Genomic DNA, 15,840 nt, shown 5'->3' with positions numbered 1-15,840 from the left:
GCTAAGATTATATTTATTTGTCAATGCCAAATAGGCTGCTTATTTAGTGCCAAGCTAAACTGAGACAGTAAACTTGAAGTTTAAGTGATTTTGAAGATGATTAGCTGTGAAATAATCACATTTATAAATTAAATAATATGTTATCAGTAAAATGTCAGTAAAATTGTGAGTAAGTCTAAGTGTGTACAAGTTAAGAAGTACAGTACGCACAATTAGGGAGAAACTGACCTTTCAACAGAAAAATGGTGAACGCAATCTGTGATGTTGTTGAGGTGCCTTCCACAGTAACAATACACTTCAAATAAACATAGAGACAGAAAAAGACTGTGTTTATTGTGTAATGCTTCTGAGATACTCTATACTCGTGATGACTTGACACAGTCTGCCACCAGAGTGCAACATCCCCATGTAGGAGCCACCAAAACTATCAGGGGCCTGAGGCATCCCGCAGATAGCTTTTATAAAGCTCTGTATACAGTCGTGCAGTACATGCAGTAAGACAGCTATTGGTACATTTGGAGAGTGATGTACTGTAACTCTAACTAAAATCTGCAGTAAAACAAAACATTGTGATTGAATGATGCATTTAGATACTTTGAGATTGAGATGCCATCATGAAAAAGCCCTCATCTTGACTTAATAAGCTACTAACTACACCCTCATTCATCATAAAGTCCTAATTCTATTGAGGCATTCATCTCGTTCTGGGTCTGTTGGCTAAAAATTGAGAATACATGCAGGAAGTGGACACTCTAGGACTCCAGGGAAGAGTGTCCAACGATCGAGTAAGGCATGGTCAGTAGTGCACACCCCCTTACAACTCTTGCCCCTTGTATCTGTGTGAGCAGAGAGAGGAGGTGGGAGATAGGGGATGGGAGCAAAAGAGATGGAGCGTGAGAAAGAGAGAGCGAGAGGCAGGAAGTTCACTTCTCTGTGGCCTTTTCACCCAAGCGGCACAATGACTTGTGGTTGGGGGCCACATCATTTAGACATGCACACACAGACACACTCACACAGACACGGGAAAGACAGAGAAGATCGTGAGGATTGTAGGGACACAAACCTATCTGTAAATCTAAGACACACAGCTTAGAACTATGAACCTCCACGCTTTGTTCAACCCCTGAAGCTAAACATGCTGGACAGCTACTACTGAAGCATCTCAGCTCATAGGTAAGCATTATCGGTATGAATAACAACAAGCGTTGTTTGGCTTCACTTTTCATTTAGTTTCTTAAATCACTTTATTTGGATATTTTCAAATGCAGGAGAGAATATTCTCTAGGTGTTCTGACTATCAAGAGACGATCGGTTCGATTTAGTTAGAGACCACCTAAACTCTTTTGACATGAAGCAACTCTGTCTTCTGACTATCAATACTGGCCACTCAAGCTGTACACGTACGTAGTTGTAGCATGCTATAGCCTATTCTGGACAAATGATGAGATTCTGTGGATAGTTAGCTGAATATATACAGATCATCCGTCAGGGACTATATGAAGAAGATATGTTACCCTTAATCTGTGTCCATTGCTTTCCATTGCAATATCATCAAATGCCAGCTCAAATTGAGTTGCCAACAAGATGAATAATGATTAGCCACTGATATATATATATATATAACTACTGTAGATGAAAATATTGAGGAAAGTCTAGGCTAGATATGGACGTTTGTTTTGCAGCGTTTATTGAAACTTAATTTAGCCAGGAACAAATAGTAAGTCATTGGAAACAAAGTTTCTTCTACGTTAACGAGCAAGGGGCGAACAGCATCTGTCAGCCACATCTAACAATAAGACATAATTCTTTATCTTGACAATAAAGAAATCAAACAGAAATAGTGATCGGATTTGACTTTGTAAGGTGTATTTACATGAATGAAATACATCCTCAAACTGATAAAGAACAAACAATGAATGTAGCCTGTCAATATTGATTTTGACCTAGTGCAGAGAGCCAGCTTTATGACAACACAAGAATTTAGGGCGATTCAAATCATATTAGCGTCATATCAAAGAAGCCTCTGCTCATAAAACAACACAAAACTGTACGAGAGGTGGATTGAGTCCTTGGCTCATGGCACAACAACACATTCCTAATTGTCTTGCTCCTAGGTAAACCCCATCCCTTATATAGACTGGAAGCGTATTGGTTGCCAGACAACAGGACTATGTTTGTTTTACTGTTGGCTCACTGATGGGAATATATATATACTGTATACAGTGCATTCGGAAAGTATATGAGTAGAGTCTGAATACTTATGTAAAGGTGTTTTTTTGCTTTTATACATTTCAAAACATTTCTAAAAACCTGTTTTTGCTTTGTCATTATGGAGTATTGTGATTTGATTGATGAGGATAAAAACAATTGAATCCATTTTAGAATAAGGCTGTAGCATAACAAAATGTGGAAAAAGTGAAAGGGTCTGAATACTTTCCAAATGCAATGCTCACTGATTGGAATATTCAGCTCTTCTGCAGTCTTACTATCTCACCACTAGTGGAGCTGCAACACCCTCAGCACCCCTACTTCCCACGGCTATGATCCAAAGAGACTGGTCACATCACGGCTGTTACCGCCACACCAGCGGTCACGAGTCATGGAGGCAGTCAAATTCAAATTCCATGTGAAGTTACGGTAATTCGGCTTCTCCAAGCTCTGTTGCTGCTGATGGTCATTAGTAGTCTACCAAACTTGCTAACTGCCTGGTACTCACCACTCTACTGTCACTCTGAGATCAATGCAAATGTAATCGAAAAATCTACTCAAACACTTCATGAGAGCCCATGAGCTCATTTCTATAGGCTATGTAATTGCGTGAGAAAACAGAGTGATGGCCTCTACTAAAAAGAAGAGGATCCCATCAGCTAGGCCTACTATATTTATTTCTCAACTTTCCTAATATTAAGCACCTTGCTTCTCTTTACAGCACGAGTATAGCCACCTGGCTGGCATGAAAATGAACCTTGGGAAAAGCGTCCTCCATTCACTATTTAAGTGCATATATTAAATATGTATTTTTTCCCCTGCCCCTGTTTCAAGACAGGTGCATGATAATGGCCCATTCCAAATCAAAACAAATTTCACAGATATTATTTAGTATATGTAAAGGCAAGATTCAATTAAGAATAGTGTGTTGGTGGGCCTCCCGGGTGGCGCTGTGGTTAAGGGCGCTGTACTGAGTCCCTGGGTTCGCGCCCAGGCTCTGTCGTAACCGGCCGCGACCAGGAGGTCCGTGGGGCGACGCACAATTGGCCTAGCGTCGCCCGGGTTAGGGAGGGCTTGGTCGGTAGGGGTGTCCTTGTCTCATCGCGCACCAGCGACTCCTGTGGCAGGCTGGGCGCAGTGTACGCTAACCAAGGTGGCCAGGTGCACGGTGTTTCCTCCGGCGCATTGGTGCGGCTGGCTTCCGGGTTGGATGTGCGCTGTGTTAAGAAGCAGCTTGGTTGGGTTGTGTATCGGAGGACGCATGACTTTCAACCTTCGTCTCTCCCGAGCCCGTACGGGAGTTGTAGCGATGAGACAAGATAGTAGCTACTACCACAATTGGATACCACGAAATTGGGGAAAAAAAGGGGTAAAAATTGAATTAAATATTATCACTTGTGAAAGATGCCCTGCATAAGGCAAACAATGCATACCTTTTTTTTGCGACTTTTTCAAATCATAGTCGGCCTATATGTTTTGACAAGGTTTGCATCACAACTAAAGTGGCCATATAACTGTAGATTCTAACTGGATTACATACGCAGTGAGTGAGTTTCAAGTTTGGGGAAGATCATTTTCACCATTAAAATGCACCTTTATAATAGAAGCATTACATGCGTAATCCCATTTCCTTCACTTTTGATAATGGTGTTTTCCAGCTAATGGAACATTCGGTTTGTAGCCTACTGGCATTTGTGCATTGCTGCACAAATAGTTTATCAACATTTTAAGCTGAACGTTCTGTTCTGTTGCATAAGCTTCATTGCGTTTTTTTTTTTTTCATGCTAGCAGTTGTATTAATTTGGAATCCATCTCATTGCACAGCTGTCCCAGACTATGTTTGGAATATTTATTTCTCGCACAGAATAGAATAGGTCAACTTTTGTACTATGGGGGATAGTGGATTGACATAGGCTAGAGATTTTGCTGTTCTTTAGGTTTACTCATCTTGTTGGCTGACGGCAAGTAAATTCTTCCAAAATCTTTAATATGTGCCTCGGAATTGGATGAGGACACATGCAGTTGTCACCCGGATGTGTCTGTCTTTCAACCTGTGAGAAAGACCAGATCACGTGACTGAGAGCCAATACGAGTGAGAGGTGCTTCAGAGCACGAAGCACGCAGGGAGAAGGGAATAACAATTATCGTGTTCAGCCTAAGGGCAGAACAGCCGCTGGCTGCAAAATGTCTGGATTATTTTAGGGGGCATTATGGTCAAACAAAGGGGATGCCACTGGGAAATTCGAAGCAAGTGCTTGTCAAATTGTGAATGAGAGACTGATGAAGTGTGTACAGCCTGCACAAAAAAATAAAGCAGAGCTCATGCCTTTAATATGACTTCTTTCAAATCATCATTAGAGTCTCATCAGCCTTGGAATGTATTAAAAATCAAAACATATACCCCAACATTTGTATCGCAACTAAAGTTACATAAATAACTCTAAATGAAGCATATAGGATGGCCTTTATCTTTGTTAACCACTCAACACAGAATTGCCACATGTGCGCACTCCCTCAAATTGTTTGGAGAAAATATCCTTTCTATTTTATTCAGCTTTGTTCCATTGTATTCTTTATACTATATAATACTATAAAATAATGCCATGGTATTCTAAGCAAATCTTGTCTGCTAAATTAACTACCATAGCCCACAGCCATATGGCATAGCCTGATCAGGACCTAACATAAGGACAACTCAGAGTATGCTATTCTGTTCTTCTGAAATAGATGACATTTTCTCCATATCATGTTTCTTTAGACCTGTCTAAAGTAAATCCTGGATTTATTGTGAAGGTGTATGCTATACTGTGTGGAAGCCAGGAGATGCAAAATGTGTTTGTTAATTAACGCTCACTTACCGTGAGACCGGTAATTATTTGCTTGACAATCACCGGCTGATGAAATTTCATGACCACCACTAGTTATAAGCCAAAACCATTATACGATTCCTGTCTATGCATGCCTCTGGAAAGGAAATGGAGATACTGTATGCTAAGAGGATCAGGATGGCAATCATGTTCTTACACGTTCCTTGTTGGACTGATGTGTTTTAGGTGGAATGCAGAGAGTATGTCAATATCCAATGAATTGTATAGTGTGTGAGTGTGCACCACAGGAGGTTGGTCAAATCAAATCAAATCAAACTTTATCTGTCACATGCGCCGAACAGGTGTAGACCTTACCGTGAAATGCTTACTTAACCAACAATGCAGTTCCAGAAAAAGTTAAGAAAATATTTACCAAATAAACTAATGTAAAAAAAAAGAATCAAAAGTGACACAATTAAATAACAATAACGAGGCTATGTACAGGGGGTACCGGTACCAAGTCAGTGTGCGGGGGCACAGGTTAGTCGAGGTAATTTGAACATGTAGGTAAGGTTAAAGTGACTATGCATAGATAATAAATAGCGAGTAGCAGCGTGTAAAAACAAATGGGGGGAGTCAATGTAAATAGTCCGGGTGGCCATTTCATTAATTGTTGTCAGTCTTGTGGCTTGTAAGTTGAAGCTGTTAAGGAGCTGTCGGGACTTAGCATTGATTAATGTGATGACTGCTGTTCATCAATTGATTAACTGTTTATAATTATGTGATTAAATTAATCAGGTAATTATTAACTCCGTAACCTGGGGCACCATGGGAAAGTTTGGTTTTATTGAGTTTCTATTTCCTAAATTAACTAAAATAATATCAGAATATCTATTTTACAACAGTTGCTAATTAATACATTTTCTCTACAGTCTCGTCCTGAACATCGCATAATCTGGGAATCAGCACAAACCCGAGACCCACTAAATATGTCCGTACAATAGTTGATTATTTATGAGTTGATTATTTATTTTCTAACAAGCTAAAATGATAATATACGATACACAAACACACAGTCTAGGATATTGATTAGAACTTAGTATAATGAAACAGGTCCCTAGCGGGCCAACACAATATGACACGTGTTACACAAAATGGGGATTTAAAAAGAGAGAGAAAAAGAGAGAAAAGCACACTTGGGTACATTTGTAAACTATGCTTAGTTTAGCCCTACCTTACCCCGAACTGCCGCTCTTATGGGTCAGAATATAATTAAATAATTACGTGTTGAAGATCTCCGTCTTTATGGCAAGTTCTCTGGGCGTCGCTAGTTACGAGGCAAGGTCTGGATTTTACTCAGATCCAATTTAGAACACTAACTTCACATTTCATCTTTACAAAAACATTCTATTTGATCTGGACATTTTCCACACAACGTACAGCATGCAAACATCAGGCACATATTGTGAAAACTCTTCAAGTTACAATGTTTTTGTTATAACGTCATCATTTAACTTTTAATAGCATAACAAAACAACATTCCTTTTCGTATTCCATCTATCATTTTCCACCATTTTGGTTGACGAAACACATTGTCCAAAAGACCATTTATTGCATGTTACTGTTCTGAGGTAGGTTCTCCATAGGCCCATCCTACATTCCATTCCTCCACAGTCAGAGGACAAAGGGATTTTGTCTGCTGCCTTAAGATTTACTATGGGCATGAGGTGTCATAAAACCCCCACCTCCATACCTCTCGATCTCTCCCTCTCTGGTGGGTGTGAGTGGTGTCTCTGTAGGAGTGTGGCCCACGTTAACCTGACCCGAACAGGCCAGCCATGGCAGAGCCTTTTGGTCCTAGACTTGGCGCTCCGGTATTGTTTTCCATGCGGTAGCAGAGAGAACAGTCTATGACTTGGGTGACTGGAGTCTTTGACATTTTTTTAAGCTTTTCTCTGACACCGTCTAGTATATAGGTCCTGGATGGCAGGAAGCTTGGCCCCAGTGATGTTCTGGGCCATACGCACTACCCTTTGTAGAGCCTTACAGTCAGATGCCGAGCAGTTTCCATACCAGGCAGTGATGCAACCAGTCAGAATGCTCTCGATGGTGCAACTGTAGAACTTTTTGAGGATCTGGGGACCCATGCCAAATCTTTTCAGTCTGCTGAGGGGGAAAACATGTTGTGCCCTCTTCACGACTGTCTTGGTGTGTTTGGACCATGATAGTTCATTGGTGATGTGGACACCAAGGAATGTGAAACACTCGACCCACTCCACTACAGCCCCGTCGATGTTAATGGGGGCCTGTTTTTTTCCCTGTAGTCCACGATCAGCTCCTTTGTCTTGCTCACATTGAGGGAGAGGTTGTTGTCCTGGCACCACACTGCCAGATCTCTGACCTCCTCCCTATAGGCTGTCTCATCGTTGTCAGTAATCAGGCCTACCACTGTTGTGTTGTCAGTTGTGGTGTTGGAGTCGTGTTTGCCACGCAGTCGTGGGTGAACAGGGTGTACAAAAGGGAACTAAACACGCACCCTGACGCATCCCCCGTGTTGAGGATCAGCATGGCAGATGTGTTGTTGCCTACACTTACCACCTGGGGGAGGCCCATCAGGGAGTCCAGAATCCAGTTGCAGAGTGAGGTGTTTAGTCCCAGGGTCCTTAGCTTAGTGAGGAGCTTTCTGGACACTATGGTGTTGAATGCTGAGCTGTAGTCAATGAACAGCATTGGAGTCAGTCTAGGGTATCTGGGATGATGCTGTTGATGTGAGCCATGACCAGCCTTTCAAAGCACTTCAAAGCTACCGATGTGAGTGCTATGGGGAGGTAATCATTTAGGCAGGTTACCTTCGCTTCCTTGGGCACAGGGACTATGGTGGTCTGCTTGAAACATGTAGGTATTACAGACCCGGTCAGGGAGAGGTTGAAAATGTCAGTGAAGACACTTGCCAGTTGGTCAGTGCATGGTTTGAGTACACGTCCTGGTAATCCATCTGGCTCTGCAGCTTTGTGAATGCTGACCTGTTTAAAGGTCTTGCTCACATCGGCTACTGAGAGCGTTATCACACAGTCGTCCGGAACAGCTGGTGCTCTCATGTATGCTTCAGTGTTGCTTGCCTCGAAGCGAGCATAAAAGGCATTTAGCTCGTCTGGTAGGCTCGCGTCATTGGGCAGCTCGCAGCTGGGTTTCCCTTTGTAGTCCGTAATAGTTTTCAAGCCCTGCCATATCCGACTAGCATCAGAGCCGGTGTAGTACGATTCAATCTTAATCCTGTATTGGCGCTTTGCCTGTTTGATGGTTTGTCTGAGGATTTCTTATAAGCGTCCGGATTAGTGTCGCTCTCCTTGAAAACGGCAGCTCTAGTCTTAAGCTCGATGCAGATGTTGCCTGTAACCCATGGCTTCTGGTTGGGATATGTACGTACGGTCACTGTGGGGACGACGTCGTCGATGCACTTATTGATGAAGCCGATGACTGAGGAGATAAACTCCTCAATGCCATTTCTTGTATCCCAGAACATATTCCAGTCTGTGCTAACAAAACAGTCCTGTAGCGTAGCATCCACGTCATCTGACCACTTAGGTATCGAGCATGTCACTGGTACTTCCCGCTTTAGTTTTTGCTTGAAAGCAGGAAGCAGAAGGATAGAATTATGGTCAGATTTGCCAAATGGACGGCGAGGGAGATCTTTGCATGCATCTCTGTGTGTAGAGTAAAGGTGGTCGATAGTTTTTTCCCTCTGGTTAAGCGTGACATGTTGGTAAAAATGAGGTAAAATGTATTTAAGTTTGCCTGCTACTATGAGCTCCGCTTCTGGATGATAATTTTATTGTTTGCTTATGGCCTTATACAGCTGGTTGAGTGTGGTCTTAGTGCCACCATCGGTTTGTGGTGGTAAATAGACGGTTACGAATAATATAGATGATAATATAGATATCTTGGTAGATAGTGTGGTCTACAGCTTATCATAAGGTACTCTGTCCTCAGACGAGCAATACCTCGAGACTTCTTTAAAATTTGCCATCAAAGGCGTGGCGCAGTGGTTAAGGGCGCTGTACTGCAGCGCCAGCTGTGCCACCAGAGACCTTTGGTTCGCGCCCAGGCTCTGTCGCAACCGGCCGCGACCGGGAGGTCTGTGGGGCGACGCACAATTGGCCTAGCGTCGTCCAAGTTAGGAAGGGCTTGGCCGGTAGGGATATCCTTGTCTCATCGCGCACCAGTGACTCCTGTGGCAGGCCGGGCGCAGTGCACGCTAACCAAGGTTGCCAGGTGCACGGCACAGTGTTTCCTCTGACACATTGGTGCGGCTGGCTGGATGGCTGGTTGGATGCGCGCTGTGTTAAGAAGCAGTGCGGCTTGGTTGGGTTGTGTATCGGAGGACACATAACTTTCAACCTTCGTCTCTCCCGAGCCTGTACGGGAGTTGTAGCGATGAGACAAGATAGTAGCTACTAAAAACAATTGAATACCACGAAATTGGGGAGGAAAAGGAGTAAAATGTTATTTAAAAATTAATTTTAAAAAATTAAAAAATTGCCATCACGCACCAGCTGTTACACACCCCGCCCCTCGTCTTACCCGACTTACCTTACTCTGTCCTGCCGATGCATGGAAAATCCTGCCAGCTCTATATTATCTGTGTTGCCGTTCAGCCACGACTTGGTGAAAAATAAGATATTCGAGTTTTTAATGTCCCGTTTGTAGGATAGTCCTGATCGTATATCATCCATTTTGTTTTCCAATTATTGCACGTTGGCCAATGGTAGTGAAGGTTTACTCACTCGCCTACAAATTCTCAGAAGGCAGCCCGATCTCCGCCCCCTTTTTCTCCGTCTTTTCTTCATGCAATGAAGGGGATTTGGGCCCGTTTCTGAGAAAGAAGTTATTCCTTTGTGTCGGACTCGTTAAAATAAAAATCTTCGTCCAGTTCCAGTTATCGCTGTTCTGATGTCCAGAAGTTATTTTCGGTGATAAGAGACAGTAGCAGCAACATTATGTACAAAATAAGTAAAAAAATAAGTTACAAACAACACGAAAAAACTAACAAAATAGCACAATTGGTTAGGAGTCCGTAAAATGCCAGCCATCCCATCCGGCACCTTAATTAGGGAGAACGGGCTCGTGGTAATGTCTAGAGCGGAATGAGTGGAATGGTGTCAAATACATGAAACAGGTGTTTGATACCATTCCATTTACTCCGTTACAGTCATTATTTTGAGCCGTCAGGTTCCTGTGGTGTGCACTTTGGGGGAAAAAAATGTAAAAGGTTAAAACTGTGGGTAGTTCACAGTCCCAGACCCCCGCCACATACTCACCCAGATACATACACACACATTCCCAGACATAGACACAGAATGACTCAGACACAGACATAGAAATAGACTGTCATGAATAGATTACATCATGCCTGGTACACTATATCCCATCTGAAGGTTCAGAATAATTCCTAAAATCAAGAATTTATAGAGTTCTGTCCATTTGTGACTATGAGTCCTCTTCCTGATAATAATAACTGACTGGCTGCTGGCTGTGACAAAGTGTTCTACCATTAGAGGAAACAGTGTTACACAATATGACTCATCTAGAGGGAAGCCATTAAGTATACTGTAGATTAGAAGGTAGTCATTCTGTGTATTCAAACTATTGTCACCCTTTTTTACAGAATGACACCAAACGCCACCCTTCCATTCGTCCTCGTCACCTCAGCCACCCGAGATGACAAAGCCAAGGTGGTGGACATCGAGGCCATCATGAACAACTTAATCATTGTCCTTTACACGCTGACCATTGTCCTGGGCACCACGGGCAACTCTGTAGTCATCTGGGTGGCAGGCTTCAAGCTCAAGCCCACCGTCACCAATGTGTGGCTGGTCAACCTGGCCGTGGCCGACCTCATCTTCTGCCTGAGCCGTGTGCTCTCGCTGACCAAGAAGCTCTTCTTCGACTACTGGCCGTTCGGCATCTTTTTATGCAAGTTCAACGGCTTCTTCAAGTATGCCAACATGTTCTGCAGTGTGTTCCTGCTCGCTGTCATCAGCATGGACCGGACGCTCTGCGTCTGGCACCCCGTCTTTACCAAACGGCGTAGGACGATCTGCGCCGCCCGCCTGGTGAGTGCCGGCGTGTGGGCGGTGGCGGCCATTTTGAGCGCCCCCTACTTCGCCTACCGCCAGGTTTACCTCGGCAAGAACAACCTGAGCAAGTGCTCGCTAGATGTCAAGGAATCAACGAAAGGCGATAACAGCGCTAAGCTCGCGCTCTACCTAATGCGCTTCCTATGCGGTTTCCTGCTTCCTTTCCTCATCATCCTCTGCTGCTACATCCTAGCAGGGTTAGGCATCAGACGCACCCGCCTGTTGGGCAAGTCACGTCCCCTCCGTATCCTGGCATCGCTGGTCTGTGCTTTCTTCCTGTGCTGGGCGCCCTACCACTGTCTCCTACTGGTCAAGATGGTGAAGAGCAACAGTATGGTGGTGAAGGTGGGGCTGACAGGGGCCACAGGCTTTGCCTACTTCAACAGTTGTGTGAACCCGCTGCTGTACTTCTGTATGGGGTTGGACATGAGAGGGTCAAGATTCAGGCAGAGCTTAGCTGGGGTGTACCGGAGAGCACTAGCCGATGACAGAGATGGTCGAAACACTCAGTCCAACGAGCGCACAGTGGATGATAGTTCTGGCTCTGTATCACGACTTGCAATGGTGAATGTGGCCAATGTCAGTTTCGAGTGAATGTGGCCAAAGTCTGTGGGAAGGCACATTTGGTATGAGGAGGAGTTACTGTCCTTATTAGATCACAGGCTAATTAAACAGTGAATAGCTGAATAGCTTGTGTAGACATATTTTTTATCAGTTAGGATACATATAGACATAGGATAACTGTGAATTTATGTAAATGCCTCAGGAAATAATTATCACACTTTCGAAGTGTTATGTGATGAAAATCATAGAAAGAAAGTGGAACTGTGCCTAGAAAATAACCTATCAGGAGGAAGTGATACAACTTCTGGGGAAAGTCATAAATGACTTCAATCATGCTATGTTTTACTAAGTGTCATGTTTGGAAAAGTGGAAAAACGAGGATATTAATTCCCATATTCCGTCCCATGAGACAAGATTGTAATTGGAAATGGCGAAATTGCGGAGAAAAAGGAGTGTAAAATGCCCTGGCAAATATTCTTATACTTACCGGTGTAAACTACAACATTATCCCAATTTGATATGTTGCTTAAGGGACAGCTCACAATTTACTGGGGGGTGGTCCAAAATAGGGGAGGGTTGTCAAACTTTGTCTTTGTTGCTTTGTGGTGGGTTGTGTTTTTTTTTTATTGGGCACAGGCCAGTATAGTCTACCAGTCTAACGGTCTATCCAGCATTCATAGTGACAATAGTGGTAGATGGATCATTTGTCCAGATCTGCAATAGGCTAACTAACAATCACACCTCACATAAAACCATTCAAAACTGCACCTCATTCACTCTCATTGATGATTAAAAGGGGGGGAAATAAAGTTGAGAGAAAATAGGAAGAAAGGTGAAAGGGAGTCAGAAGAAGAGGATGTGATCTGGACAACTTGACTTGAGGAAGCGTGGTGGTCGCTTGTTTCTCTTTTAGTCCCCACATTGCTCCTCCTAGACAGACGGTTTCCATCATGTCTCAGTCACATGACTGGTCTCTCCTTCAGACAAACTGTATCAGAGGTGAACACAGAGGCTTAGCTGAAGCTCTGTGGATGCCAGTTCAGATAAGACACCACACTCACAGCGGAAGAGAAATGAAAAACACAATTCAACTCACTTCATGACTCTCTCGCTCCCTGTCTCTCTTTCTCTCTCTTCTTCTCCGCTCTCTGATTATATTTTTCAGAAATAAAAAGTATGAAAGAGACAATTCAGCTGACATCTATTTATCTTTTGATAAATATTCTCAATGAGAATCAAAACTGTTTTCCTGTATTGTCTGAAACTGTGTAGCTAGCGTTGTCATTCATGAAAGGCCTGAACGTCCAGGATGCAGAGAAACAGAAATCCCCCTCAGGACAATGGAGGAAAGGAACATAAAATGGATGGGAACAAACAGAACAGACCAGCCAGCCGTACCCTCCTTCCTCACATCTTTTTGATGCTCTGCCCTTTATCAATGTCAAATTATTTTTTAAATCAATGAGAGTAAAACAAATTGACCAATTGCCATTGTTGAGAAAGTACCATGCCAACTGATATCACATTCTTCAACCAACATGTTGACCTATAGGAAGAGGGAACTCCTACTGTATGTCTGATTCATTTGATTTGTCATGAGTCAGCAACACACATCCTCTATAGTTGCTTTTTCACTGATCATCATTCACAAGGGGGAACAAACAGAGGTTCTTCTCTTGCCTTGTTGTCTTCCCTTGCTAGCAAGTTGGCTAAACACTGCTAGCTAGCTAGCCTTTTGAAATAATCAGATTTTTAAATAAATAATATTAAATGGCAAATACTTATACTTTCCGATGCAACGTACAACATTATACCAATTTAATATTCTACTTCAACGTATTGGCTCCCCTATGAGCTAAAAATAGAATGTCATAATTGTTATGTCACATTTTTTTTGTTCTGTTTTTACGTTTCAAAATGAGGGGATTCTAATAAGGCTACAATCTTGTCCAGTGCCAACCCGTCATTCAGGGCATGGGGGGGGGGAGTCCCACCTGCTTTGAGCCCCACATGTTCAGCAAAAAAAAAAAGTTACAATTATTCTTGACTTAATAAAGCGACATACAAACATGGTCTCTTTTTTGTTTTCTTGAGTAAGGCAGCTCCAAAATGCAGGTGTTTCAGCCAAATTCAGTGCTATCTGTGGTGTAGACCCAGCCAGCCGAAAATACAGAGCGCAGTGGTTGGTCATTTTCTCTAGTTGCACCGTGATTTGCTTAGTGTTCTGTCACTCATGGGGACACGTTGCCAGAAAATCTACAGGGAGAGTTAAAAAGTTCAAGCGTCCTTGGGTGCTGCCATAGATTTACATTAGAAGTGCCCATTCAAGAAGGTTCAAGGTCATTGGCCACAGATAAAGTGACGCAGTGGCGACTCTTCATTCAGGGCAGGTGGGGCTCATTTGAGCCTCAATTTTTTTTAAATATTTATATTTTATATATGTTTTTTTTAGGGGGGGGGCTTGCCTGTTTTGCATGTTATTTTGGCATTAACATGTGTCACATATCAGTTTGCAAATAATGTAAAAAATATTAGTTAATAAAGCCGCAAACAAACAGGCAGTTCCAAAATGCAGGTGTTTCAGCCTAGCTCAGTGCTTTCTGTGGTGGTGGGGCAGGCCAGCAGAAAATCAAATAACATTTTATTGGTCACATACACATGTTTAGCAGATGTTATTGCGAGTGTAGCAAAAATGCTCGTGCCTCTAGTTCCGACAGTGCAGTAATATCTAACAAGTAATCTAACAATTCCACAATAACTACCTAATACACACAAATCTAAAGGGATGGAATAAGAATATATACTGTACATATAAGTATATTAATGAGCGATGACTGAGCGGCATAGGCAAGATGTAATAGATGGTATAAAAATACAGTATATACATATGCGATGAGTAATGCAAGATATGTAAACATTATTTAAGTGTTATTATGAAAGTGACTGGTGATCTATTTATTAAAGTGGCCAATGATTTCAAGTCTGTATGTAGGCAGCAGCCTCTCTGAGTTAGTGACGCCTGTTTAACAGTCTGATGGCCTTGAGATTGAAAAATAGCTTCTGTCTCTCGGTCCCAGCTTTGATGCACCTGTACTGACCTCGGCTTCTGGATGGTAGCGGGGTGAACAGGCAGTGGCTCAGGTGGTTGTTGTCCTTGATGATCTTTTTGGCCTTCCTGTAACAACGGGCACTGTAGTCGTCTACAAACACTGTTGTGTCGTCTACAAACTTGATGATTGAGTTAGAGGCGTGCATGGCCACGCAGTCATGGGTGAACAGGGAATACACAAGGGGGCTGAGCACACACCCTTGTTGGTCCCCAGTGTTGAGGATCAGCGAAATGGTGACGTTTCCTACCTTCACCACTTGGGGGCAGCCCGTCAGGAAGTCCAGGACCCAATTGCACAGGGCAGGGTTGAGACCCAGGGCCTCAAGGTTAATGATGAGCTTGGAGGCAACTATGGTGTAGAATTCTGAGCTGTAGTCAATGAACAGCATTCTTACATAGGTATTCCTCTTGTTCAGACGGGATAGGGCAGTGAATATGCCGGAAAACACACCAGCCAGCTGCAGTATGATGGCAATTTCATCGTCTGTGGACCTATTGGGGCGGTGAGCAAATTGAAGTGGGTCTAGGTTGACAGGTAAGGTAGAGGTGATATTATCCTTGTCTAGTCTCTCAAAGAACTTCATGATGACAGAAGTGACTGCTATGGGGCGATATTCATTATGTTCAGGTACCTTTTCTTTCTCGGGTACAGGAACAATGGTGGCAATCTTGAAGCATGTGGGGACAGCAGACTGAGATAGGGAGAGATTGAATATGCCCGAAAACACACCAGCCAGCTAGTCTGCGCATGCTCTGAGGACGCGGCTAGGGATGCCGTCTGGACCAGCAGCCCTGCGAGGGTTAACACGTTTAAACGTTTTACTCATGTCGGCCATGGAGAAGGAGAGTCCACAGTCCTTGGTAGTGGGCTGCTTTGGTGGCACTGTGTTATCCTCAAATTATGCGAAGAATGTGTTTAGCCTGTCTGGAACCAAGACGTCTGTCTCAGCATCGTGGCTGGTTTTCCTTTTGTTGTCTGAGTCTGAGCATGTCACGATCGTCGTAAGAGTGAGAC

The 15,840-nt window shown here is 43.2% G+C and overlaps 1 protein-coding gene across 1 annotated transcript; it reads left to right on the top strand.

The window, feature by feature from the left end:
* The first annotated feature begins 905 nt into the window (after nucleotides 1–905).
* LOC110496166 (fMet-Leu-Phe receptor) lies at nucleotides 906–13,772 on the top strand. Its single transcript, XM_021571911.2, has 2 exons — nucleotides 906–1,173; nucleotides 10,681–13,772. The coding sequence occupies exon 2, from the start codon at nucleotides 10,682–10,684 to the stop codon at nucleotides 11,744–11,746; it is 1,065 nt and encodes a 354-aa protein (XP_021427586.2). The 5' UTR covers nucleotides 906–1,173; nucleotide 10,681; the 3' UTR covers nucleotides 11,747–13,772.
* The last annotated feature ends 2,068 nt before the right edge of the window (nucleotides 13,773–15,840 follow it).

Source organism: Oncorhynchus mykiss, chromosome 18, assembly GCF_013265735.2.
Source record: "Oncorhynchus mykiss isolate Arlee chromosome 18, USDA_OmykA_1.1, whole genome shotgun sequence".
NCBI classification, from domain to species: Eukaryota; Metazoa; Chordata; class Actinopteri; order Salmoniformes; family Salmonidae; genus Oncorhynchus; species Oncorhynchus mykiss.
This window is presented reverse-complemented; position numbering and strand designations above follow the sequence as displayed.